The sequence below is a fragment of the Apus apus genome, chromosome 10 (assembly GCF_020740795.1).
Source record: "Apus apus isolate bApuApu2 chromosome 10, bApuApu2.pri.cur, whole genome shotgun sequence".
NCBI lineage: Eukaryota > Metazoa > Chordata > Aves > Apodiformes > Apodidae > Apus > Apus apus.
Genome location: NC_067291.1, coordinates 3,208,169 through 3,234,602, shown reverse-complemented (window position 1 = coordinate 3,234,602; position 26,434 = coordinate 3,208,169). Strand labels below are relative to the sequence as shown.

The 26,434-nt window shown below is 42.2% G+C and overlaps 3 protein-coding genes across 7 annotated transcripts in view; 2 read left to right on the top strand and 1 right to left on the bottom strand.

Annotated features, from left to right (window-relative positions):
* SCAPER (S-phase cyclin A associated protein in the ER) overlaps positions 1-2,653 on the bottom strand; it is a 148,749-nt gene extending 146,096 nt beyond the window's left edge. The window contains exons 1-2 of one of the 3 annotated variants that reach the window (XM_051628465.1): positions 2,598-2,653; positions 640-715 (exon numbers count right to left, since the gene is read on the bottom strand). In XM_051628465.1, the coding sequence (XP_051484425.1) occupies positions 640-715; positions 2,598-2,653 (132 nt within the window). Of the gene's footprint in view, positions 1-639; positions 716-1,992; positions 2,368-2,597 lie in introns of those variants that run through there. The other 2 variants (XM_051628468.1, XM_051628467.1) reach the window with 2 other exon arrangements.
* Positions 2,654-6,350: 3,697 nt separating this feature from the next.
* Positions 6,351-17,141, top strand: RCN2 (reticulocalbin 2). 3 transcript variants are annotated; one of them, XR_007890433.1, is made up of 8 exons: positions 6,351-6,479; positions 6,585-6,690; positions 8,268-8,464; positions 10,974-11,087; positions 11,715-11,811; positions 12,861-13,003; positions 14,388-14,482; positions 16,355-16,443. XR_007890433.1 is itself a non-coding variant. In XM_051628471.1 (7 exons), the coding sequence occupies exons 1-7, from the start codon at positions 6,375-6,377 to the stop codon at positions 16,505-16,507; spliced, it is 903 nt and encodes a 300-aa protein (XP_051484431.1). In that variant the 5' UTR covers positions 6,351-6,374; the 3' UTR covers positions 16,508-17,141. The 3 variants fall into 3 exon arrangements, 2 of the variants coding, with proteins under 2 accessions (XP_051484431.1, XP_051484430.1); XM_051628471.1 differs by lacking the exon at positions 14,388-14,482 and having other exon boundaries at positions 10,986-11,087; positions 16,355-17,141; XM_051628470.1 differs by lacking the exon at positions 14,388-14,482 and having other exon boundaries at positions 16,355-17,141.
* A 9,010-nt stretch (positions 17,142-26,151) lies between these two features.
* The window catches only part of PSTPIP1 (proline-serine-threonine phosphatase interacting protein 1), a 51,983-nt gene continuing 51,700 nt past the window's right edge, over positions 26,152-26,434 (top strand). Inside the window, exon 1 of the mRNA XM_051628469.1 lies at positions 26,152-26,431. Coding sequence (XP_051484429.1) covers positions 26,399-26,431 — 33 coding nt within the window. The 5' untranslated portion in view covers positions 26,152-26,398. The remainder of the gene's footprint in view (positions 26,432-26,434) is intronic.

Genomic DNA, 26,434 nt, shown 5'->3' with positions numbered 1-26,434 from the left:
GTACAGCCCCAGGGAAGTGTCAGCTACTGTGCCAAAGGCCATACTGGGTATCCACATGGTCTTTTCATTTCATTAGACAAGAGGAGGATTTAATACCCTGCTCAGATCAGTGAAGCGATACTGATACCAAGGCTTGTGACCGCTCCCTCAACCTCAATCCTTCTTCCTTGCTACTAAACTACCCAAAGAAGTTACCTTCTTCCAAGTGCTGTAGATGTAATCATCTGTTAGGCAAAAGCACTGACTAAAAATTTGGTTAGCCTTAAAGAGCAGATTTTTGTTATATAGTCTGTGCTGCCCCTTTGCATGTCTATGAATATTAAAGGACCTTTTATGAGGATTCTTATTTTAAATTATGTTCATATATATAAATACATTGCTGTACACAAACCCACCAGTTTCATTCATTGCACTGGCAAAGAAAATTCCTGCAGGTCTAAGCTCAGGTACTTCAAAGGACACCACTCCATCAGTGTAACTGAACGTGATGGTCTTGCACTAGAGCACAGTTTCTAGAAGTGACACCTTCACAGAAGGTACAAATGAAATGATCTATCAGTCAATCCCAACATGAAAAATAAAGTTTTTCTTGCAGTAGGAAAAATCCCACCATACTGTTACAGGAGCTGAATGTCTTACCATCATGTTATAGCCTTCCTCCACATCAACAGGCTCACTTATTACATTTTTGGATGACCCCATTGAGTTTTCATACCTGTGCCAAAATAAATGCAATTAATCATTTCATGTAAACCACTTCCAAAATTAATTTTAGCTTCTTAGCAGCACTTATGTTTTTGACATCTGATCAACACAGTAAGGTTTTCAGAAGATAGTTTTATTTGTGAAGTGCTTCCATTGCTCCTTATTAAAAGCAGCCACAGGTCCAAAAAGAAAACAAGGAGAATGACCCTACAGGAAAATGCAAAAGTCTACATAGCAAGACAGTGAACAGCACAAAGAATATTAAAACTTGTAAACAATTCATTGCATGGACTGCTCTAGAATAGCCAAAGACAATCAGAGTAGTTCTTCCTGAGGTAGAGAGCTGGGCAAGTTGTTTATTAGTTCAGAACGAAAAATGAAGCAGAGATACACTGAGGAATTAATATCAGGGAATCACTGGTGAAGCAAACTAAAATGGAAAACTTCTGTTCTCATTTTATAAAAAAGACGTGGTGATTCCTGCAGATGTCAGCTCTGAGAAACTGAATACTTTTATCCAGTTTTGAACTATAAAATCCTTGGCACAAGTGCAGAAGTGCATGGGACTAAACAACTATAGGTTTATCCAGAATTTCAAGAACAGTGATCACAATTCTGAAATAAAATTAAACCCTTGCCTTCAAGGTTGAAATAAATTCTAGCCAGCTGCTGATTAGAGCGCAACGAGTCTCCCGCAACAGTTCTTCTTCTGCAGACACTAACCAGAAGTTAGATACTTCTAAATTATCAGAAATAACAAGATTAACCTTTAATCAGATCCAAAGCTGAACTTTGGTCTTTACCATTAATGATACTGCTTTAGATGGGCTGCTCACCTCTTCTCATATTGCACCTTGCACTCCTCATAAATTACTTATTTTTCTGACAGTCAATAGTCAAAACCCGTTCCACCAACAGGGAGTTTTTAAGATTTGCACTTGTTTGTATGCTTGAAGACAACCTGCTGAGCTTGTGAAAAATGTAACATTCTGCAGCTGGGTGAATGAAAATGAGTTCCTGAGGACAAAGTCCAATTGTATTTCAGCATCACTTCAGACATCAGGACAGGCCCAGCATGAGGACTATTAATCTTCAGTCTAACACTGAAGCACGTCAGGAAACTGTGCTTTTCCTCACCAAATTGACTCGATTATGAGCAAGGTATAATAAAAGCTGATTGACACATACAATCGAGAGCCCACGTATTTTCCCAGGACTGCAGGGCATTCGGAAGCAATTAAGAAACAAGAATCTGTATTTAAAACGGGCAGAGAAGGCAAACCTTACCCCCGAGCGTGCAAGACCTAGTGCACTGCCAGCTTTTATAGCCAGGCTTTTCCCTCCGGCAGCTGTGTGAGACCATCAGTCAGAACCACCAACAGCGTCAGTAGTGTTTACAACGCAAGTATTTATATGCCTGACGGCAGCGGTTAACTTTCCCTAGGATGCGTGCTTTTCTCTTCCACACACACAGCTTTCACCCCCCAGGAGGGGGGGACCTCTGCCCCTCAGAGGGGCCCGCCAGGCCCACGGCCGGCACAGGAACCCCCCTCAGCACCGGGTTTCCTCACAGACTTTGCTCACGACGAAGGGCTCGGGTAGCAGTGACGGGAGAGACCGGGCAAGGCCGCACAGCAGCCCCCGCTTCCACAAGGCGCCCGGGCCAAGCTCCCCCCACAGGCCTAATCGTCGCCCCCCCGGCTCCGCTCGCCACCGCGGGCTTCCCGGTTGCCTGTAGCAACCGGCCTGCCTCCCTGCCGGGGCCCCGCCAAGGCCGGGGTCCCGGGGCCGCCCTGAGGGGCAGCGCTGGGGGCTCGGCGGGGCGGAGGGGCGGGCGGGCTGCCCCGCCGCCATCTTGTCCCGCCGCCGCGCCCCGCGCCCCGCGCACTCACGCTCTCCGCCGCGCGGCACCGTCCCGCCCGCGCGCGGCCCGCCGCGCTGACGTCATCGCCCCCCGCCGCCAGCGCCCGCCCGCGCCACTGCCCGCGCGCCCCGCGACACGGCCCGGCCCCGCCCTCCGCGCATGCGCCGTCCGCGCCGGTGAAGGCACCGCCCGCCCCTCGCCCTGCCCGCCCCGCCCGGGCCGCCCCGCACACCGCCCCGGCCGAGCCGCCCGCGCTTCCCCGCGCTCTGCCAGCCCCTCCGGCGCTGGGGCTGCGCTGCCAGCCCTGCCAGAGAGCCCCGAGGCGCCGCCTCCGCGCCTCCCGGGCTGCTGAGGCTGTTGGTGCCCCAGCAGCGAGCCCCTTCCTCAGCGGGGGCTGGAATCATAGAGTCGTTTAGGTTGGGAAAGACCTTTTAAGGTCCAGCCGCTCACCCAGGCCTGCCAAGCCGTATTGAGCAGCTTTTGAGCGTGTCCAGGGATGGGGACTCCACCGCTTCGTCGATGATGTACAAGCCAACAACAGATCGTGGTGTATGGGCAGGCAGGTGGCAAAAGAGGACCCGCTACCTCCTGGGGTTTAACGCTGGTGAGGAGGGGTCAGGGCACTGCGCCCAGCTTGGGCACCACAGGTGGGGAACGGCAGGGTTCTCAAGGGGAGGCCAGCCCTTTCCGTGGGATCTGAGGCCTGGAAAACATGGCTTGCAAGGAGGTAATGGACAAGCGAGAGTCTGTTTAGCCAAAGGAGAAGGGAAAAGGGGTTGTGGTAGTGTTCAAGCATGCAAAAGCATGTGAAGGGAAAGAGAATAATCCATTTCCCCCAGTGCAACAGGAACGGTTAGAAGTAAAGAGGCCTAAACTGTAACCAGAACTGTTTAGATTGCCATCCCTAAAACAAGAAAAAGAGTAACAAGGACTGGAAGAGAAGGCTTGGGAGATCACATATGCTCCAGCTGAAGCCTGACCCAGTGCAAACTTCACTCAGAAATTACACACATACTTAACTGGCTCAGAGCAGAGAGCCGAGCCAGGTGGCCCCCAAAAGTTCCATCCAAATCTCTTCTACTGTCATTGTTCAATAATGAGCTTGTCTATTAGTAATAATGAGCTTGTCTATTAGTTATCAGGCAGTTGTCTGAGGTTCCACAACTGTCTTTGGGTTGTGGCTGAGCTGGGCACCCTGGTACTGGGCCTCGCATCAAATCCTGCTCTTCTGGTTCTGAGCCAAGTCAGATACCACATCAGAAGAGTGTCATTTTATATAACCTATTTCCTCAGATACTAATAACAGAACTAAATGCAAGGAAGCAGAAAAATGGGTCTGTAATGTCTGCACAGTCTAAAATACTTCAGGATACTTTGTACAGGGTGTTACTAGAATTAATGAGAACGCTCAGATAGTTTTACTACTAAAGCAAATTTCTGCCATTTTGAAATCCAAACACAGGGTATTTGAACTTGATTATAAGTAAATTATAGCTCAGGTTGTTTTTTTTTCCTCACTTAAATCCACATCCTGAAATCCAACAACTTCTATAAAGGAAGAAGGAAGGATAATCTTTGCATGCAGGTCTTAGATGCACTTAACTGATGCAGCTGAAAATGTTGACGTGATAAAACCAGTTATGAGAATATGTCAAGGTACAATCCTATCTAAATAAAGCTACTGTAAATCCATTTATTCTGAAAGTGACATGCAGTAAAAAAAATTAAGACCTATTCAAGTTGGGCAGTTATTTGTAGAACTAAAATGTAGAAATGTCAAGAAATTATAGTAAATACCAGACAGATCACTTAACTTCCTAGAAATAACTATTAAGAAGCTGTGGTTTGTGTTGCTGGACAACTGCTTTCATGCTGCCAGTTTAACATGTCATGTTTTGAACATGACTTCAATTAATTCCTTTGTGACTGTAAGAACAGCTCCAGATTTGTGAAAGACTGCCTGCAATTTGGCTTCAGGGAGGGGGAAATATTTTTGAAAAGTCAGGAAGTTCAGCACATAACAAACTTTTTATATAGCATGACTTGTACTCTGCTTTAAAAAGAGCTTCACTGCTACTCTCTGACTCACAAGCTGCAATAGTGATGCCTTTGCTGTGCACTTTGTTAACTATGTTGAGGGAACATGAGAGCCTCTCGCTTTTTTTTCCCCCAGAATGATCTTCAATGTTATTATACGACTGATTAACTGCACGCTGGGAAGTGTCTGAATTGTATTTTGACACAGGCTAACTACCAAGAGAAGAATATTAATTTCTTTTTGCTGAGCTTCAGATTTCTTCCTCATCTATCAGATATAATGACTTCTTGGTTTTGCTTGCTTTACTGATCCAGCTATTTGTATTTCCTCCTCCTATTTTCAGTCATCTTGGCATATGAACAGATCATTAATAAATTTGCTCTTATCATGTCTACATTGAATTTGTTATCTGGAGACTATTGCAGTTGTTCAGGCACTGAAATGTTTAATCTGATACAGTTGTCAACCCTTGAGATACACAGGAAAGAGGGGGTTTGGGGTGTTAGGAATGCATTAGACAAGACAAAGCATCTTCAGTACTATTTCAGAAAACAATCAAATCTTATTTCTGTTTTGACTGCTTATTGGATTTGCTTTGTCTACACGTGCCACAAGGAGTATGATTTAATTCACTTTTCGTATATGTGATTTATATAAATACTGATGGGAAAATTGACATTTAAACCAATAAAGGACATTAGGCTTTACACGCTATTAGATTTCTTTTAATAGAAAGACGTTTCTTATATAGGCAGGAAATTGCAATAACACATTTACTAATTTATGGCAATATTTTACTCGCAGATCTTAAAAATGAACTGTCGTAGCTCTTCACAGTTAATAGAATTTGAGGTCAGCTGGGGAGCAGTGCATTACTATTGCCACAGAAGAGACAGGGCAGCACAGCAGACAACCTCCATTAACTGAGGCTCTGTTTAAACCCAGCAACAATTGCATTTCTGGAAATCCAGGTAGGTTAATCTCACTTCTCTCCATTTAAAAGAGGAGTTCCAGATATACACTAATATTGAAAGGAGAAATAACCAATCTAAGAGTGGCCTTACATAAATCTCAATTAATCCAGTAAGAATGATTAATTTGACCTCAGTGGGCTTGGGATCAGAGCAATCCCAATTTCATGTGACAGCTCTTAGGAATGGTATTTTTAGTTTGTCTGAGTGCTAAATGAGGTCAAATTTATTTTACAGCTTGCTGTTCTATTATCTGTGTTGAACAGTTATGAAAATTGGCATCGATCCGGCTTGTTAACTCATTTATAACCCATTTGCTTCCCTGTTGCTTTGTGCTGGAAGCGGTGTCAGTTGGGTCCTCAAGCAAGAGAAACTTTCCTTCTTTTCTGGTGTAGAACTTTTTACGCAGCCTTTTTCCCCATCATCACCCCTCATTTCAAGGTTCCTTGATGCTTGCCTGAAGTTCTAGTGACACTCCCCTCAGCCTGCCAGCCTGAGGCTTAAAAACTGGGGATGTTTTCTATGCATCTCGATACCATTTGCTGCCTTCCACTGACACAGCAGAAAGGACCGGGCAGGAGGATGAACTGTCCTGCCCTGGACCCGCAGGTCTGGGTTGTCTGTGTTTCTCACAGGCGGACACCCAGGTGTGGGTGTGTGTCTCCCGAGGCCCCGGCGGGGCCGGGCAGGGCAGGGCCGGGCAGGGCAGGGAGAAGGGCCGCCCGACCCCTCTCCGCCGCTCGGGCCGGCCCCCGTCCCCGCCCCTCGCCGCTGCTCCGTCTCCTCGGCGGGCGCGATGCGGCCTCGGCCGCTGCTGCTGGGCCTGGCCCTGGCGGCGCTGGGCGCGGCGAGCGGGCAGCACCGCGCCGAGTACGACCGGGAGGCCCTGCTGGGCGGACAGGTCGGGGCGGCGGCGGCGGGGAGGGGAGCGGGAGCGGGGCGGGCGGGCCGGGCCGGGGAGGGTGGAAGCGGCGGGCTGAGGCCGGATTCCCTGTCTCCGGCGCAGGAGGAGGCGGAGGAGTACGCGCGGCTCAGCCCGGAAGAGCAGCAGCGGCGGCTGCGGGCCATCGTCAGGAGGATCGACACGGAGGCGGACGGGCTGCTGACGGCGGGTAACGGGGTTAACCGGGCGGGGAGCGGGCGCTGCGGGCGTCCCGGGGCTGGAGGCGCTGCCCGTGACACGGCCGGTGACACTCGGGCTGTGGGGAATCGCCGTGAAAAATACGATGACCCGCCTCGCCCAGGGCGTTGGAAATACCGGCAGACTAGATAGAACCGCAGGATCGTTCCGGTTGGAAATGAGCTTTGAGGTCATCGAGGCCAACTGTTAACCCAGCAGCACCAAACCACGTCCCTGAGCACCACATCTAAAGGCCTTTCAAATCCCTTCAGGGATGGTGACTCCACAGCTTCCCTGGGCAACCTGCTCCAGTGCCTGGAAGATGTAAGAGGCAGAGGGCACCTCAGGCCCTGAGAGTTTTGTTTCACACCATGAAAGAAGTGAGGGTCACCAGGAGAACACAGGAGTGAGTTCCCATGAGTGAGAGAACAGCACTCACAGCTTTGCACTTGTGCCTGCTCCTTGCGTGACTGAAGGCACTCTGAACCAAGTGGTTTCTGTGTTTGAAATCCTTTTTGATTGCCCATTTTGAATCCTGCTGAAACTAATCAACTGCACACTTCACCTCAGTATCCCTGCCTCTGACTGTGCAGAGGTGAGAGTACGTAACTCTGGCAGGATGGCTAATCCCTGTGATAGAGAACAGGCAGTTCAGAACATGAAGGGTGTAAGGAAAGAGAGCTAATATTTTAAAGTGTAGAAATCCACCCATGCTCCATTCTCATGATACATATTACATATTGTTCTCAATATAATGAAAACTTTCCTTCCCCTGACTTCCCAAAGGAAAACTCACAGTGGAATGTGGTTTTACACTAAAAATCTTAGGGTATTGAGGCTTTTCCAGCTCAGTTCCTTCTCAGTGTCTTGCAGAACACTCTTGGATAACTTTCTCCTTACCAGTGATGCCTCTGTTTGGAGGCTGACAATGAGAGAAGATGAGCCATGATAATACCACTTATCTAATGTCAGAGCATTAAGTATTTCTGACGAGTGGCACTGGGCATTGTGTGCTCAGCTGCCTGTACCTCCTGCCTTAAATGCAGAACAATAAACCAAACTATGAAATACATGTTACCCATCAGTGCTGGTTTTGTGCAGAAGCCTCGGTGGCTACAAAATGTGGCATGCTCAGCTCCACGGGTTCAGTCAGTTCACAGAATCTGTCATTAAAGCTGGTTCCTTTGGTAACACAAATTCAGCTGGATGAACATGACCTGTCATCGCATATCAGAGAGGGAGGCATCACACCTGCTCTGGCAGCACCAGCACAGGCCAGATGAAAGTAACCATGGAACTCCAGCCTAGGGGTGGTGAGTGGGGAAATGGTACTACCAAAGAAAAACTGAAGGCTGAAGCTGTGATCTCTTCTTCCCTTAACTACAGAAAATCCCTAGCACAGAGGATACATTGTTCTGCTTTAACTGACCTTGTGCATATATTCTTACATCTGATAGCAGAGTCTATTCCAGGCTGAACAGACCTGTGGTATCTTTAGTTTTTACAGTACAAATTATTCTGATTGGTTTTTTTTTGTTTGTGTGTTTGTTTTTAACATTATTTTCACAGATGAGCTGAGTTCCTGGATACAGCAGTCTTTTAAACACTATGTTACCCAAGAAGCTAAGCAACACTTCAATGACTATGACAAAGATGGTGATGGATTAGTGTCTTGGAAGGAGTATAATATGCAAATGTATGATCGTGTAATTGATTTTGATGAGAACACTGTCCTGGAGGATCAAGAAGAAGAATCGTTTCGACAGGTAAAATGTTTCAGCATCAGTTCCTGTATGCTGTTGGCTAAAGGCAGCAATACTTGTTTATTGTGACAGAACAAGATGGGTAGAGAAACTGTAGCAGCTGGCACATGTTTTAACACTTTCATCTATCTGAGATGGGGGAGTAATTAAAGGAAAATAATGGTGTATTAAAGTTGCTACCAGCAAAACAAAGACAGAATGAAATGGTACCTCCTGAGGCTATTTTGCTAGCTGAGTAGAGAATAAGTCTATTGACAGTCTTGCCACAGAGCACAGTCTCCAGCCATTGTCTTAAAACAAACTGGCAATCTGTTGGAGTAGGTCTATAGCCTAACCAGTGTCCTGCCTTCAGCAGGAGCCAGTACCACTGGTATGGGAGGTAAAGGAAATTCTTGTACTCTTTAACACCCTGTATTGCACTGTTCTATCTATTTTTTCACTTCTCAAATATCCAGTGTGGGGTAACAATATTGTCTGCTTTAACATTTCCTGTCCTTTAGAAACCCACAGAGAAAGCAATAGCAATTCAGACATTTTTAGCAATCAAAATGCAACTCTGAGACCTAAACCTGGATGTTCAAACCGCAGAAGTTATGGCTTAATCTCATATATGAAAGCAGATACTTAGGAGTGGAAAGGAAAGAAGAGGGGCAGGCGGGGAAGGAAGGTTCACCAGGAATCGCCACAGAGCAAAACTTGTTTCCTTTCAAGTTACACGTTTATAAGCACATGTAAATATTTCCCAAAAAGAGAGTAAGTTTTCTAGATTGTTCTGGCCTGAGTTTTTTCTTCTGTCAGGATTTGGCTGCTTTTAGTAAAGTAGTAGTAGATAATACAGGATGTTGGTAGAAGTGAGGCTAAAACAGGCAATGGGTAGGGGATTTTACACACTGAAGAAACAAACTGTAAAGCTTTGGAAGTCACTTAAGTGAATAATTACATACATTTTAAATAAAATATTACTTTAAATGGAACCACTAGCCAAAATACTGATCCCATGTTTGAGATACTGCCATCATGGATATGTATGCTGAGCTAGAACTCCTGCTCACTCATGCTATCCTTTGTTTGACTGCTTGCTGCATTTTCCTGCTTGCTGACTTTCACAGATACTGTAAAGAGTGAAATTAGCAGCATTGCACAAGCATCATATGTCAGACACCTTCAGCATTTTCCCTGCTTTTGAAATGAGCGATCCTGCTCTGATCAAAAGGGAAGACTTTGGTGCTGATTTAAAAATGACATCAAGTAAGTATATAAATTTACCAGAAGGTGGCAGCCTTGTCCATCACTGCTCAAAAAAAAAACACACCTGAAAAACGGTTTTCTTTCCTCGATAGTTCGGTTTTATGTTGCAGTCTAGTACTTCCTGTAGTCAGTCCTTCTAAATTGCTTTCCTATTTAAATTCTCAGGTCAGGTCAGCTTTTCACTGAAGTTACATTTAATTCTTTTGCAGAATCATTAAGATCTTCTACTTTATTTGTTACATGTTATGCTCTGTATTTATCAGGTTAGCCTAATTTTGAGAGAAGTGTCAATAAATATGATAAACGAAAAGGTACAGTTTCAAATTATTATTTTTAAAGTCTTTTTGATCCCTGGTTTGCTGGCCACTGCTTTATCCAGATCCAGTCACACTGATTGCACAACATGCTTCATCCTGGGATTTGTACATTTTTATACCTTGCATCACGTGCAGTTTGAGGTCAGTTATCAATAGGGCGGGTCTTTATTCTGTCTAAAGAGACCGTACAAAATGAAACAAGAAGTGAATGGAAACATTTTTGCACAGATGGAATACAGAGACAGGAACTGCAAGAACTCAGAAATAAGAACTTGCCTGCTTATTGTGGCTGTTATTTGTTTTTAAAAGGCATGCTAATATTTATCCTTAAAACAGGTTAGAACAGTGACTTTGCTTTGAAATATGTTCAGATGTAATGAACAACAGTCTCATCTTAAAGGAATCTCTAATCTTTCAGCACTTAAAATGGCTTCAGAAGAGACATTTTACATATGTGGTATTTCAAGACCTTCTTTGAACTACAAGCAGCCCTTGATATAAATGACATCTAGATCCAGCAGGTTAAAGGTCCTTAAAATGTAAATTTTGGAATTTGCAGTGGCTACCATTAATTACGATCATTGTACTCCACTAGGTTACTTTGGGAATTGGTGACTTTTAGAAGAAGCAGCATGTATAAAAGAATTGAATTCTTGGTCTTTTCATTATCTGCCTTTTGTGTTTTTGAAGCCTTGGCTAAGAATGTGTTTTAAATGTCTCATTAAATTGAAAAAAAGGACGTTCTTATGCAATTCTTAGAATAAAACCAGCTCAATTAAAAGTGCTGTTCTTGTTGCTCTGGATGAGCTCTTTTTAGTGAAAATATAACATCAGTATAATATGGGTGGGTAATGTGAAACAATTAATATTCTAATGAGGTTACAGCCAGCTACTGTAATGTTGGTTTTCCTTTTCATTAAGTGCTCTAACTAAATCTATTTTCTAAGCTTCATTTAAAGGAGAAAAAGCGTTTTGAAAAAGCTAATAGAGATGATGTTCCAGATCTAAATGTGGATGAATTTATTGCTTTTGAACATCCCGAAGAAGTGGAGTATATGACGGTAAGATGGAGGGGGGGTGTTTGGCCCCAGTTGCGCGGGCAGTGGCTGTGGAGCCGTGGTGGGGATTCCTTTTCCAGACCAGATTGCACATCAGCCGGCAGGAGGAGCTCCCTGCAAACAGAGCCTCTGGTAGGGGTGACATAACTCTTGGTTGTGGAGAAACAAGACAGAACTACCAGAATAGGCACACTTGCTTCACTGGGAAATGCAAAACCAAAAGACCATCCGGTTTTTCTAACAATTTCACAAAGTTGCAGAAGTGCAAATTAGTGAATACCTCAGAAAAAAAAAAGGGCAATAAGATGATACAGCTTTGTACCAATTCAGGATTCTCAGCTAATGGTGTAGTTTTGAATGATGTTGAAGGATTCCAACACTATGTACACCTTTCAGATCTGTTCTGCATACAAACTGACATCCTAAACTCTTAAGAACAGACCTGTTTTGTTGCACAAGAACCAAGTACTGCACTAGTCTGCATAAAACAGAAAAAGCAGGCTTGAAATGAGTGAGTCTTTACTTAAAAGAATACCTTACTGCTCTGTAATGATTTATTGCTGTTTCTCTTGATTACAAGATGCTAATTTTTCACAAACTGCTGTTTTGCTTTTTGTATGTGTGTGAAAGGACTTTGTCATTCAGGAGGCTTTAGAAGAACATGATAAAGATGGTGATGGCTTTGTTAGCTTGGAAGAATTCCTTGGTGATTACAGAAGGGACCCAAGTAAGGAAAAAGAGTGGGGGAATGAAACAAGGAACTGAACAAAAGCTTTTGGAATGGGGAGAATTGTATGCACCTTTATTTTCAGGTTTTTACACCCCCACCTACAGAAACATTATCCTGGCTTTTAGAATAATTTGCTTTCCTTGTACTGGACATAGCAGGTCTTTATTTCAGTGTGCCCTGTATGTGTTTGACAGTAGCTTGTGTACAGCCCCTTCCACTGTTGCCTTGCAAGTTACTTCTTGTTTTCCTAAAAACAAGCATATTCCTCATTGTTAGGAATGCTGCTGAAATAAGATAGTTTTGCCTGCCCTAATCAAGAGCTTTGCCTCCTCTCTTAGCTGCTGCAGATGGACCTCCCTTGATGTTATAGCAGGGGAACAGCTAGTAGTGTTATTAAAAACTCTGTATGCGCTTACAAGTTTCACAATCCCATACACTGCCAAACACTAGTTACCAACCTACTCTTTGAAACACTTATTGCTGTAAAGCTCCTCCCAACTTTCTGTTAAGTGCTGAGATGACCCATGTCTGAGGCCTGTGGTAGTGCTCACACTGCTGCCATGTGATGCTCTCAGGGTGGTATCTGTAACAAAGTTGCTGTACAATCATGGGAGAGAGTCATTTGCCTCAGTCAAGGTAAATACTGCAAATATGTAAGATATCTGTGTCACCCACTTCAGCTTTTTCCTACAGCTGTCCCAGTAAGTAGGAAACCTACTTGACAGCACATTCAAATATGTTTTCTCCACCATCTGTTTGGGTAATTGTGGAGATATTTATCAAGGTAAACCTTGACTTGAACATCCACTTAATTCATCTGTAAATTTACAATCTTAATATTACCTTTAAATTATCTTTTAATCTATACAAGTACTTTCTTCATATGTAGACAGGTGCATTTAGTTAGTTACTAGGACTGGTCTGTATGGCTTGTCTTTGTTTAGTGAAAGCACTTTAGGTTATGGTTTGTAAGATTAAGGAGAAAACTGAAAAAGTCTGCTTTAAGGTAAAGAGTGGCATTAAATTTGACAAATGTGTCTTACTAGCTGCAAGGGAAGATCCAGAATGGATACTTGTTGAGAAGGATCGTTTTGTGAACGACTATGACAAGGATAACGATGGAAAACTCGACCCTCAGGAGCTGTTGTCTTGGATAGTACCTAATAATCAGGGTATTGCACAAGATGAGGTATGTGTTTTGACTGCTGTTTAGAGTTTTAATTAGAGCACTAGAATTTTGAAGGTATCACAAGAAAATGAGACACACATTTGGATTTGTTATGTCTCAGTAGTTGAAAAATAATGCTTAGTAGATCCTTGTGTATATTTGTAACCTTTTTTTTTTCAGTTTGACAAAGAATGCAGGTTCTTTCACTGCCTCACACAAATTTCAAGTTCCTGTTAATTGTCTGAATGTTTGTAAATTAATGAAGTGCTTTTCCACATATTTAAATAGCTTATCTGGTTTGACTTAAGGGTGTAGCACTTTAATCAGTTATTTTTTAGTTATTATAGATATATACTACTAGAAGAAGCTGTTACATACTGACAGCATAATTTTGAAAACAAAAATCCATCTTATTCTTCTAACTGGATAAATCACCATAATAACTTGTCTTTTCATAAGTACAAAAAAATGGAAACATTCTATGATTCAGGTTGCTGTAATGGAAACTTTGATGATGATAATTAAAATCACAGAATCATAGAATGCGTTGGGTAGAAAGGGACCTTTAAAGGCCATCTAGTCCAACCCCCCTGCAGTGAGCAGGGACCTCTTTAACTAGGTGAGGCCCATCAAGCCTGACCCTGAATGTCTCCAGGGATGAGGCCCCCACCACCTCTCTGGGCAGCAGCCTGTAGTAGACACCAACTGTAAGGTTTCTCACGCTGCCTTGGTCTCTAGTTCCCACCCATAAGCTTTCATCTTCCTCTTGGCTATTCTTCAGGGACATCTCCTCACACCTGACCCATTTCTTAATACAAAGGGCAACACCTCCACCCCTCCTTTCTCACCTGTCCTTTCTGACAGCTGGTCATCAGCCATCGATGGCCACACCCTAGTCCCACCAAGTGTCAGTAGTGGCCAATATGTCCTAGCTGTCCAGCAGCACGACAGGTCCAGCTCCTGTTTGCTGGCCCTGCTGTGTGTGTTTGTGTGGAGGCACTGCTGATGAGCTGCCAGCCGTGCTACCTTCCCAGAGGAACATGGTTTAATCAGGGGTAGAAGGTCAGAACAGCTTTAAGTGGATTCTCATTTTAGCTGTCTTTATTTTTTGGTAGCTGGCAGCAGAAGTGCTGATTGCTCCAGAATAACCTGTTTCAGTAAGCAGACTTTAACAGTCCCTGAGTGCAGTAGAGAGGGTTTCTACCTTTATACTACTTATCTTAATTTGTCCCAATCTCGTTCGTATGCACTAAAGAATTTTAGTGTTCAGAATGGCAGGAAAAACAGGTCTTCCCACACCTCCACAATTCCTGGTGAAGACACGAGATGCTTTGTGTCAAACAAAATAGCTCATCTGCTGTGTTGGACTGTCTGGTTACTGAGGTCCCACCTCTTCCTTTTTCAGCTCTGTGGGTGACAGAAAAAGCAACATGGCTAACAGCCTGCACGTGGTGCTCACGTCTCTAACCTTGGAGGGAGCCAAGCTGTTAAACTGTTCTGGTAGTATTTTTGTAAATGTGGATCTGTAACCCCTTGCACAGACTTTTTTTAACATCTGACTTGTGCGGGTGGTTGGTTCTTACTTGAAAGAAAAAATGATGTTCTAACTGACATGAATTCTATGTGGTGTTGAGTCCAGTCAAACCTGTGCTGGTTTGTTTGACTGGGAAGGTTTTTTTGGTTCTCTGCTATTCATTCAAATTTTAGATTACAGCAAAGGCCATGCTCAGTTCTGCAAGAAGTCAGGTTTCTTTTTATTTATTTCTCTAATGTTCTGGTTTTTTACTTCAGTTAATGTAGGAGCTTAGCAAAGTCTCCCATGCTAAAGAGAAGGTAGCATTGACTCTAGTCTTAAACTAGTTCTTAAACTAGCTGAATACTGCAGTTTCATTTGGCACTTCAAAATGACTTGAAAACCTTGCAGCTAAATAATATCAACATAGAAAAATTATTATACATTCCATTTACCAAGATGTTTGTCTTTAGTGATCTGTTAGCTCTTGCATGCACAGTGCTTTTAAAACCTGCTTGGCTGACTTAGTCCCTCTTATTTTCTTCAGTCTCTTCTTGATGAGCCAGTCAGCATAGTATTTAATTAAAAAAAAAGCCATGAAGCAGTTCTGTTGAGCCAAATCAGAAGAAGTAGGAAAAGGATTCTCTAAATCATTGTATTTGTAGATGTTTAGCAAGTAAAAACAAATATCATGTAATACTAGGACTTCTCTATTTCTCAAAAATAATAGGTGCAGTAGAGCTGCTGTCCTAGCCTGTCGCTTTGAGCTATGTAATGCTTGGGAACAAGCTACAACCAAGATATTCTGCAGTTGATTTTTTGTGTTATTGCTGAACTTGCCTTCTCTTATAATATATAAACAAATAAGAATCTGAGAATTGTGTTAACTTGCAGTTTCCTTCGACATTGTCATGATTTAGTATTTGAAGAGTTTTTCAGAAAAGCAAGTTTTTGCTTTCAGGAAATGAGGGAAAACAGGAATTGCTACCCACAGTGGAAATTCCTGTGCATAGAAGGCAGAGATCCCTTTTTCACAGTGGATGTCAAATACTTTCCAGTTATGTTGTAATAATGAATTATAGCCATGGAGCTTTTTTTTTTTTTTTTGCAAATCATAAATAAATACAGAATATCCAGCTGCAAATCTCTATCCCTACTTTCCTTTGCTTTTAACATGCATGTATGATGGAAAAGTGAGTCTCCACAGGTTCAGGAAATAAAAACTGGCTTAGCACAGTAGACACCTCCAGGCTTGAAACCTGCAGTTTGACCAGGGAGCTGTCAATGATGCTGCTGTTGTCAGACACAGGGTCAGTGTGTGACTGAGAACCAGTGCACACTTCTGAAAGAGAATGCTCAGCTTGAAGACTGGATTGGCTCAAATCCTCATTGAGGTCCCACACACCAAGGACCTGCTATTGCAGTGGTCACTCAGTGGCTGAATGTCCAGAGGGGCCCTCTGAAGTCACTGGGTCTCTTCTGCAGATCATACACCAAAGACACGTACTGCTCTTGCCTATGGATTTCAAGGACTACAGATGCTTCCAGGAAAATTATTAATCTTTGCTGTTTAAATACTGTTTTCCACTCTGAAAGTAAAGCTGTGGGTTTGACATTGATTTGTTGCTTTAGAATTGATAGTGAGGGTAGAAATTTGATATTATGATTTTGCCACCAAATAAAAGAGGCAAAGGCAAACAAAGGGAGGGAGGAAAGGCTCTGTGCTGAATGTAAAATGATGGCTTGCTTGTTACAAATAACGGGGTTGTTGCAGGACTTTGACAGAGCTATCCCAAAAGCATTATTTATAAATGCTTATATCTATTAACTGTGCACATGGTGTTCCATTTATTTTAAAGGCTCTTCACCTTATTGAAGAAATGGATTTGAATGATGATAAAAAGCTTTCTGAAGCAGAAATTCTTCAGAACCAGGATTTGTTCCTTAGCAGTGAAGCAACAGATTATGGTAGGCAGCTTCATGATGAACGTTTCTACCATGAAGAACTTTAGATTATTTATTTTGTAAGCTGTTCTCCTTCCCTTTCTTTCATTTGGGTCTCTTGTTAAAAGCACCCATGTTGCAAGTTTTATTCTGTAATTAAAGTACACTAATGTTTGTGTAAATAATTTGCATTCAAAATGTAACTGTCCTCCTGCAGACTTCCGTAGGCCTCTTCTAGCCTTAAATAATTATTCCCAAAATTATATAGCATTGGGAAATAAATTATTTGAGGTGTAGTACTGTATTGTGAAGGGTTGTTCTGCTCTACCTGAAGAAAATGAAGAATCAAAATGATTCTGAAAGAATGCAAAGTAGTGACTGAGAGACTACTATTTTTTTCTAATAGTTTAATTAGGGAGGGGAGTGAGGAAGATGGAGAGATGTTTACAGTCAGTATTAATTGTTTTTTATTTAATATGTTTGGAGAAACACTTAGATTAATGCCTCAATTGTTTAAGAGGTTTCTACTTAATTTTAAATGGTTTGTATACTCTGTTTTATTGTATCATGAAACTTGCTATTTTTACATCTACAGACAATAATTGCTTTTCATGTACAATTCTACAACATTAGCAATACAGTGGTATTTTATGGTATTAAGACTCTCTCCATTTGTTGGATTAAAACTTAAAATATTCTGTCTTTCTGGGTTTTGTACTTTTATTACTTATTGTGGGTCACTGAACAGCAACTCCTTGAAATGTCAGCAGTGTACATAATGTACATAATGTGCAACTGCAACATTCCTGGCTTCTATAAACCACTGACACATCATCTCAGCTAGGTGCTAAAGAAGGGTCAAAAAAAGCAAAGTGTGCATCTAGCATTTTCTGGACAAGTTTGCAAAAGCAGATGGGCTTATTTTAAATTTATTTGGGATATATGGAACCCTAAAGCATCAAGGCATTGCATAATAGTCATAGTAATAACCCCTAAAAGTTATCTTTGATTTAAAACTCCACAGTTACCATTTCTAAAAGTCAGTACTGTCCCATTATGTGATTATTTGAAATAGTTTGAGATGGTAATGGCATGACAGATTCAATTTAGAGAAGTACATATATCAGCTTTTTCTCTCCTAGAAAGTCACAGAAATCAGCTGAGTATTCTAAAAAAAGACAAAACCTCCCAGAACAGATTGTATAGAGTGTATTAGGGGGGTTTTCATTCCTAGATAACCAACTCCCTCAATGCTCCTCCAGTGTTCCTCATGACTAATGTTTTCCTTCCTCCCAGCTCTATTTTTATTGAGCAAAAGCTGCCTTGCTTTCTTCCCCAGTTTAACACCTCTTAATTATTCTCAGAACAAACAGTAAATTTCTTTTGACATACGTGTTGAAGTATCACCATTAGAAGGCTGGCAATTTTGATTCAGAACAAAACTACATCTACTTGTACTCGATTTGTTTTAGGTATAGTGACTGAAGTTCAAAATGCTTTCTCAGTTCTAGTGGTTGGGTTTTATTCTACCTGTATTTGTTTATTTCAGTTCTTAGGAATGTGTGTACAACTACTGCCATGTAGGTGTTGGGGTCTGATTTAAAAATAAATAAATAAATAAAGTTTACATAAGTCCAGTGTGTCCAGGAATATTAAACCAGTTGTTGTCCTTTTCGTTGGTTTGAAATATACCCAAAATTACCCATTTGTTGCTATTGTTTGTGGCTTTTTTGAGCAAACCCTAATGACAGATTCACCTGCATACTCATTAAAAATGCAGTTATCAAGCTGAACTTGCAAAACAAGAATAAAACAGAATGCCTTGGAAGGATGCCACTCTGACTCACCTCAAAGTCATTTGCTGGATTGCAATAATTTGCATAAAACCAAGAATAAGAAGGGGATATATTAAGATTAGTACAATACCAAGCAACACAGCATTTGTACAGTGCCCGCCCCAGAGTCTGTGCCCAACATCCCATTTATTGCTTATTTAAATATTTCTGTAAGAAATTCACATTAGGTATTATTAGAGCTTAGTTCACTGTAAGACAGAACTCGAGCTTTCCTCACTTGGCAAATCAGTGCAATTTTATGGGCAAAGAAAACTAGTACTGCAAAAGGAAACAATATAATTGTTAATGTAATTACATGTGGATTTGAAGGAGTCTAAACTCAGTCCCTTAATAATGTTGTATGCTGTTGAACATTTCTGTAATTCCTAGAGTAAATTCATGTAGGCTTCTTTTGATTTCTGATGTTTCTAACATTGACTTCTTTCACCTTAGGATTAGAAGCCAAATAGTGCTTTTACAATCTTGGAAAGACTTGTGGCTTTTGATAGTTCAGTATTTAGGTTGCCCAAACTGGCAATCCACCACTCCACCACTGATATCTATCCAAATACTCCACACAAGAGTAGCTCCAGTATTATCAGGGTTATGCATTGACAGAGACCCTTCCCTAGCAGTTGTTAGGGATATTTTAGAAAAGAAGAGCATATTCAGACAATCAATCCTACATTTCATTCTAGAATGGTCTTTAGAGAAATGAGACTTTATTCACTTAAACTGCACAACTTCTATGTCTGGAAGTTTTAGGAGCACAGTTCAGGTTATGGTCAGCTGAACAGCTCAAAACAGCCAGACTGGGAAAAAAAAAACAACAGATCAAACTCAAAACTGTAACCCTAGTTTTGACTTACAGGAAGAATAAAAGGAGAGATGGTGAACATTAAGTGTCACATTTTCTTTGTCAATACACTGTGGTTTGAGGTGAAGAGGCATCCTACTTTAGCACATTGTAATGAGGGGTTCTGGCCTGTTAGATCTGGTCTCACTTGGTCAGCAGCACAAACAGATCTCTCCTAATTCCAGTATTAAAGCTGGTAAAAGCACTTTGTCTCCATGTAACCACTCAGGCTTCTTAGAGACTGAGTGTTCTTGTTGGCAAGGTAACCTCATTCTCATCCTCACAATTAGTTGTCCCTAATTCAGGGACAGTCCCCAGCTCCATAGGAATATGCATTAGGATGATTCTCTGGATGATGTCTAAGTGAGAGAGACCTTCAGAGAAAAAAATACTAGCTAAACTCAGTGAAGAGAACAAAATTCTCTGCTTGCTCCAAATTCCTATTTACAAACTTAAGATTCTAGCAAAATTTGCTTTCTGAACAAACACTACATGTAAAAATGTCAGCTGAACAGGGCAGAGGGAGAATAACACAATAGCAAATTGATGAAGTATCAATATTACAGAGCTTAGATTTGCAAACTTCTCCAGAACATGATGCAGCTCATACATTGAGTTTCAAAAACCCTACCTCCTACCAAAAGCACAGCTCACCTCAGGGAAAGGGACAGAACACACAAAGCTACATTGCTGGTACAAACTAAGCCAGACTTCTCAGAGGTGCACAAGGAAGTGGCAAGAGGCAACACTCACAAGCTCCATCAAGGGAAATTCTGACTAGATGAAAATTTCCCTAGTTAATCAGTGAAATTAGCCCAGTGAAGAGGCAGAAGGATTTCCACCCTAGAGACAGTCAGAGCTCAAAAAGCTCCTGAGCAATGTGATGCAGCTTTGAAGTGAGCCCTGTTTTCAGCAGGAGACTGAAGGGGAGATCTGCCCTGCACAGGCCAGGAGGTACAAATAAACCAGTTCAAAGTGATTCTATGTGAACCACTTGGCATGGTGTGTTTCTGTATCTTTAAAGTTGTTTTGAGTATGCATCATTTCCAACTACAAGCTATCCTCTCCTCTGTCTTCAAAACACCCAGAGCTTCCTTGAAGTAACAAGAAAAACCTCTCAGAACACTGATCTCAGTATTGGTTTTAACTTGTTATAACACGTATATTGTATGTATGTATAAATACACCAGATCTACGCAGAGGGTAGTGCCCCATGTGAAGTGCTTTGTGCCCTGCTCACAAGAAGAAAAAGTCACACTAAAGGGTAATTCTGCAAGAGTTTGGTCCTCAAAGCAGAGTCCTTTGTTCTGCATAAATGCTGCTCACATGGATGTGTACCAAAACCTCTAAATGCAGGAGGAAGGGAATCCTTCTTCATGAGAAATGTTCTTTTACCAGCCCTGCTGATCTACCAAAGCAAAAAGGAGGCTGAAAAATTTATCCACAAGGAATCCAGTATAAATGAAGAAAAAGTTAAATTGTTTTGAGAAAGCCAGTAATCAGCCTTTCCTCCCATAGTAACAGCAGTGAAAAACCAGGACTGAGCAATGGTAAATGTCAGGCACAATCAGTGCCCCAGCTGCTGTGAGATTCAGCCCATCAGTATTTCTGGCATTTCAGGTTTGCAAAAAGCACAAATGCTACTAATGCTTTTACCAGTTCCCTGTTCCTCTTTCTGGCTATTGAGGTAGGAGTACGTGGCAAAACATCTGAGCACATTTCCTCAGACAGGTAGAGGATTACAGTACTAATGGAGACTAAAGAACTGAGACTAAAACACACTTTAGAATTTCAGACTGTTTACAATAATAAACGTGCAAATGGTTCATCTAGAAAAGTTCTGCTTTTTAAAGATTTTGGAAAAGATCTTTCAGACATTCACTGTTGACTTGCTACAGTATTCTGCATTTTTTACTCAGAAAAAAAAAGTCTAAAACAATTGCTGATACTTCTAAACAACCAAATACTGCTAAAACATGCCAAAAGAATCTACCTCCTCCCATGATGCTACACAACTCACTGCATTACTAAAGAGGGGACATTTCCTACAGAGACAGACCTGCTGTACATTTTGTATTTTAGACAAAGGTCCAGTGGTGTGAGATGGACTAGTAATACCAGGATTTTTCACAAAACATAGCAGAGTCTTTGCAAATGCCAGTGCACAGCTGCTGCCTGTGTGCATACCCCCTGTAGTGGCAATCAGGTGAGATTATTTTTTTGAAAAGCATATCCAAAGCTTCTGTCTAATGTTTCTATGAACTTGAAGGCTGCTTTCTTTCCAAAATTGCAGTATTCAAAGAGTCCTTTATGAGAAGTGGAAACCTCTTCAGCACTGCAAGCATTGCCTACTCAGGTAATGAATATGCAATACTTGCAAATGTACAGTGATTTCCTTTGACTTAATGGGGTGGAGAAAGCAAGTGTGTTGGTAAAACATACAGAAGATATCTTGAGAAATAAAATGCATCTTTCTGCAGGTACCTGAAGTTACTACAAGAAAGGGAGGTAGAAATCCCAATCTTTTCTCTTTCACTAACTGGTTTTATTTCTCACCAAAGAGCTATCAGATACTGTTGGTGTTAACCAAGCCTCCTGTGACATTGCACTTTCCCACAGTTTCTATTCTCCTTTTTTGCCTTTGAAGCCCTTTCAGGCCTAAGGATGCTAGCTAACCATGTTTAAACAGGTACCAAGCACAAAAAGACCCCATACTTCTGTGATATTATCAATAATTTTAGGACACACAGATGCTAATTTTAGAGGAAATCTATTAATGTTCTTCATAGTTATTATGGCAAAGACTATGACTGCCTTTCTCTTGGGTTAAACAACAGGGACTGGGTCCATCTTTCAGTGAAGGCCTCTGTTGGAGACCACTGTGAAATCATAGAATCACAGACTGGTTTGGGTTGGAAGGGACCTTAAAATCATCTAGACCCACCCCTGCATGGGCAGGGACACCTCCCACTAGACCAGGTTGCTCAGAGCACCATCCAATCTGCCCTTCAGCACCTCCTGGGATGGGGCTAGAGATGCTAGAAGTGCTAGATATTGGTTAAGAACATTAATCTTTGTGTTAGTTGTCAATTTTACTGAAGCAAAATGTCAGCAGGAATGCCTTGCATTATGAAACTGCTTTTGGAAGGATGTTCAAAAAGTGCCTTCTAAAGGAAGCAATGGGCCTGTGTTTCAGAGCTGAGCAGAGCTGATGCCAGGGGGTCTGGAGCACAAGGAATCAGCTTTCAGTCAGCAGCCAGAGGTGGCTGCAGAGGAGTTTGTACAAATCAAGCTGGATGCTTGGAGCCTGCCAGGTTTGTTTCCATGGGAACTGAGATTGGGTCCTCACAGAAGACAAGGGGGACTTAAACATTTTTACACTGGCACTGATGGTGGATGGTTTGAAAGGCCCTAACACTTGTCAGATTGAAATTCAGATGCCTATTTGCATGGAAATAGACAGGAAGGAACAGCTCACCAGCTAAAATGCTTGTCTGTTTTAGCCGTGGGTTTCCCCTGGAAGCAGTTTCAGTGCTGTTGGTATCTCTAGATTTTAGGACTCTCTGAGACATCAGAGGCTGAACTGGTTTAATTTGGAACATGACTGTATTACAGCAGTCATTGTGAAGCTCTGTCTCTCAGATGTAATTGTTATAGAGGTTTTGAAGGCCTGTAGAAGTGCCTTCCATTCTCCATTTGATTCCAACAGGCAATATACCTGAGGAGACTGGAAAAATACAACCAGCTCAATACCTGAATTATCTGAATATTCAGGATCTCTTTATATACTGCCTTAATACTTTTCATAGACTCCTTCATCCTTTTTCTATGTAGATTAAAAGGTTTACTGTCTACTCCATCAGACTAACGCAAAATCAGAAACATTAACTGTGAAGAATGTCTTGCTTGAAGCCCTGGATGAGCACAACCCTGTTTGTAGATGTGATTTGCATATTTTACCTCCTGTCAGGTCCAAACCTGCCACCTGAATCCCAATTAAAAAGCTTTGCTCAAAGTAGTATGTAGTTAAGACAAATGTAATGAAAATTCCATTCTGATGAGTGTCTAAATGTGAGGTGTTTTAATATGAACTTTTAATCAGATTTTTAATCACTTCCTACTACAGAACAGATTCAAATGATACATTCTGTTAGCAAACATGCAATTACTGGAAAGCAAACCCCAATACTCTGGCCTGGAGACTGATTCTTGGCTGTATCAATCAGAAGGCCTGATTTTACACCTTAGGGAGCAGGGCTGGGAGGGGAGCTGCAGGGGCTGTCAGGGAAGTGTTCTGCTTAAGGCTTGTCACTGACACTTCTGCATTTCTGAATGAAGCTGTATGCAAAGATCAGATGAAAAGACATGTTAAAAAGGTGAGGAAGGGGGAGATGAAAGGCCCTACAGGTTTCCAAAGCATCCAGCCTGTCAACAGCCAAACAACAAGCGGCTGATGACTTGCCCACGCTACTACAATGACAACAATCTAAACCCCTTGGCCACTGAGAATGCTCCTGTTTGGCACAAAGTTATCTATGTAACTATTTTGTAGCGAAATTTCCTTAAACTTCGAGATGGTTTCAGTGGTTGACATCACAGTAGTTAGCAGCATAGCAAGGCTCATGGATTTTGCTCCTCTGGGCTCAGCCTTTCTGGCCTTCATACAACTCAGGCCACTCACATCAACGTATTAACCCGGTCATGTGAGAAAACTTTCACTGATAACTGGATGCTGTGTTGCCATGTTCCTATTTAGGGGATGGCTTTAGGAAGATTCCTTCTCCACATTCATTGTTGATCATGGGAGTTTTACAAAAGACTCACAAGACTATCCTGATAGATTTGCTTGGGCAAGGGACAAAGATGAGTTTCTGGAGCAGTTAGAGGCCACTGTGTCTTTTAAGTAAAACAGCTTATTTGGAACAGCTATTTCTGGGTACTATTTCAAGCTCTGCTAAATTACACAAGCTTACAACAATTGCATCTTACAGGCCCACAGATGTACCAGATGAACTCAGTATATATTTAGATGCCCACTGCAAGTTATTTAGGCATTCTTTGGTGGTTTGGCCAATGGGAGAATAGGAAAATAATCCTAGACTAGTTTTCTTGCAGCCAGTCAGGGCTAGTGCAGCAGGGAGGGACAACCAAGGCTCACAGGCTGCTGCAGGGAGCTCTTTACCAGCTGCAGATACAGATGTGTACACAGAGAGCCATCCCCAGCACTGTTGGGTAGGACAGATACAGGCACAGAACTCAGCCTGAGATTCAAGCAAATAACTGGCTTTTTGGTTGGAAGCCGAACGAAAAATAATGAGAAGGTGGCATTTCATCTTGGAGAGGCAAAATGGACTCAATGCACTTTCAAGAACCCAAACAGCAGCTTGGCTATCCAATTCAAAACAAAGCTGTAATTTGGCAATAGTAAGAGGAAACAGTTTTAGAAAGACTGAGATTAAAAAAAAAAAATAATAATCTTTTTTTGGGTGGTTTGCCTTATAGATCAAGTATTTTGACCAGTGCCCGTGCCCTCAAAATACCTTTTTCCAGGGAATTTTCCCTCGTGGCAGAAAGCTTTGCTCATTCCTCCTCAGCATGCCCTGGAGTCAATCCTCACCTTTCTCCTTCTTCCCCTCTCATGTAATGATGCTCTTTTCCTGCTGCCCATGACAATCAAAGCAATTTCACACCTCTAGCCCTGCAAACTCTCTTTCTCCCTCCTTTGCTTGCACTTTATTTTCTCTTTCAAAGTCTCTGCACATTCCCTGTCTTCTCAGACCACCACGAAGGAAACTTGCCAATTCTCTAAGACACCAGCTACAAATGGCTCGTGGGGTGACTACTGATAGCTCTGGCCACCAACTGCTGCAGATCTCTCTGAGCAGATCTCTGTGCCTCGATAGAGCTCAGCAGAGCTGCCAGACTTCCTCACCACTAAATAACCTGTAGGGCTGGTGCTGCAGGGACAGTAAGAAAAAAGCAATAGCCAAGGAGCAGGAGCAATGTTAATTAGTTGTAGCTAAGTCAGTCCTGCTGTGTTTTTGGTGTGGAAGCATAGAGTTTGGCACAGGCAGCCACAAGAGCACTTTTTTTTTTTGCTTTTTCCTACCCTCTGAAAATGTCAGCATTAAAAAAAAACAACAAACCCAAACATGTTTAAGAATCCTTAAACCATCCTAAGGAGATAAACAGAGGTACCTTCACCTGTAGGACAGGTGATAGAATGGCTTCATGGAAGAGTTAGACAAACTGCTTCATTTATGATCAACTATTTGCAGCTGCATTTTAAGAGCTCAGCCCCTTTATCCAGCTCTCTGAAACATGGATGGCAACTACCTGCTGGGTGTGCTGCCCGTTCACATGTCTGGGAAGCTTCACTTCAGCTCCTGGTGCTAATAAACTCTTGTCTCTCTTATCACAAGTTTTTTCGAGAGTCTGGATTTTACTTCTAAATGTCACGTATCTTGCTTATTTATCTAAACATTTACATGAGAGCATGCAAATCAGACATTTTCTCTATATAGACATGTAGGTATCGAAAAGTGTGCAGACACCTGCACTTTACAGTGTTCTTAAATTAACCAGTCTTTAAAAGCCCTTTCAGTTGCAAAGTGCAACTTTGAGCTACTCTTCCCATGTGCAAACACACGGGCCCCTGCCAGTCCCAGAGGTAATGGAGAAACATGGTGCATTCATTTATTTTTTTGCTTTTTCTTTGGAAGACCACAGCCTTACACGATAGCTTGACTCTCATTTCCTCCAACAGCTTATCTCTCTGTATTGTGCTGGTTTCCTTTGCAGTTAATTGCTCTCTCCTCTCCTGTAGCTGATCAAATCATAACACTGAATTTCACTTTTTTTTTTCTTTCCTCTTTTTTTTTTTTTTAATTTTTATTTGCCAGCCTCTTGCATGCACCCATGGCAAGCAGCCTGACATCATTGGACATCTCCTTGCTTCCTCATTTCAATATTAACTGTTTACCAGAACAGGTTTGGGGTTAGGGTGCTGAGTGCGTGCATGTCTCTGTGTGTGAGCAAGAGCTTTTTTCCCTTCCATCCTTTCACAGCCACAGGTCATTAGGCTGAGCTGCCTGAAACTGCCTGATGCTATTTTTCACCAGCTTGACTTCAGAAGACAGGTCTGTGGATGTGCCTCGCTTTCTGCCTCGGCTGGGCTGTAGCAAAAAGGCTCAGTGCTGTGGCTGCTGCAGCTCCCCTCCCAGAACAAACTTGCTGAAGGATTCCTCCCCCTCCACAGAGCAACAAGAATGACACAGATGCAGTTTAAAGATGCATTTTGGGTA

Excerpts from the sequence above, each read along its gene's own strand:
- RCN2 (XM_051628470.1), top strand. The coding sequence starts at position 6,375 with ATGCGGCCTCGGCCGCTGCTGCTGGGCCTGGCCCTGGCGGCGCTGGGC. Across the intron at positions 8,465-10,973 it reads AAGAAGAATCGTTTCGACAG|CTTCATTTAAAGGAGAAAAA; the intron begins GTAAAATGTTTC and ends CTATTTTCTAAG. Across the intron at positions 13,004-16,354 it reads AGGGTATTGCACAAGATGAG|GCTCTTCACCTTATTGAAGA; the intron begins GTATGTGTTTTG and ends TTTATTTTAAAG.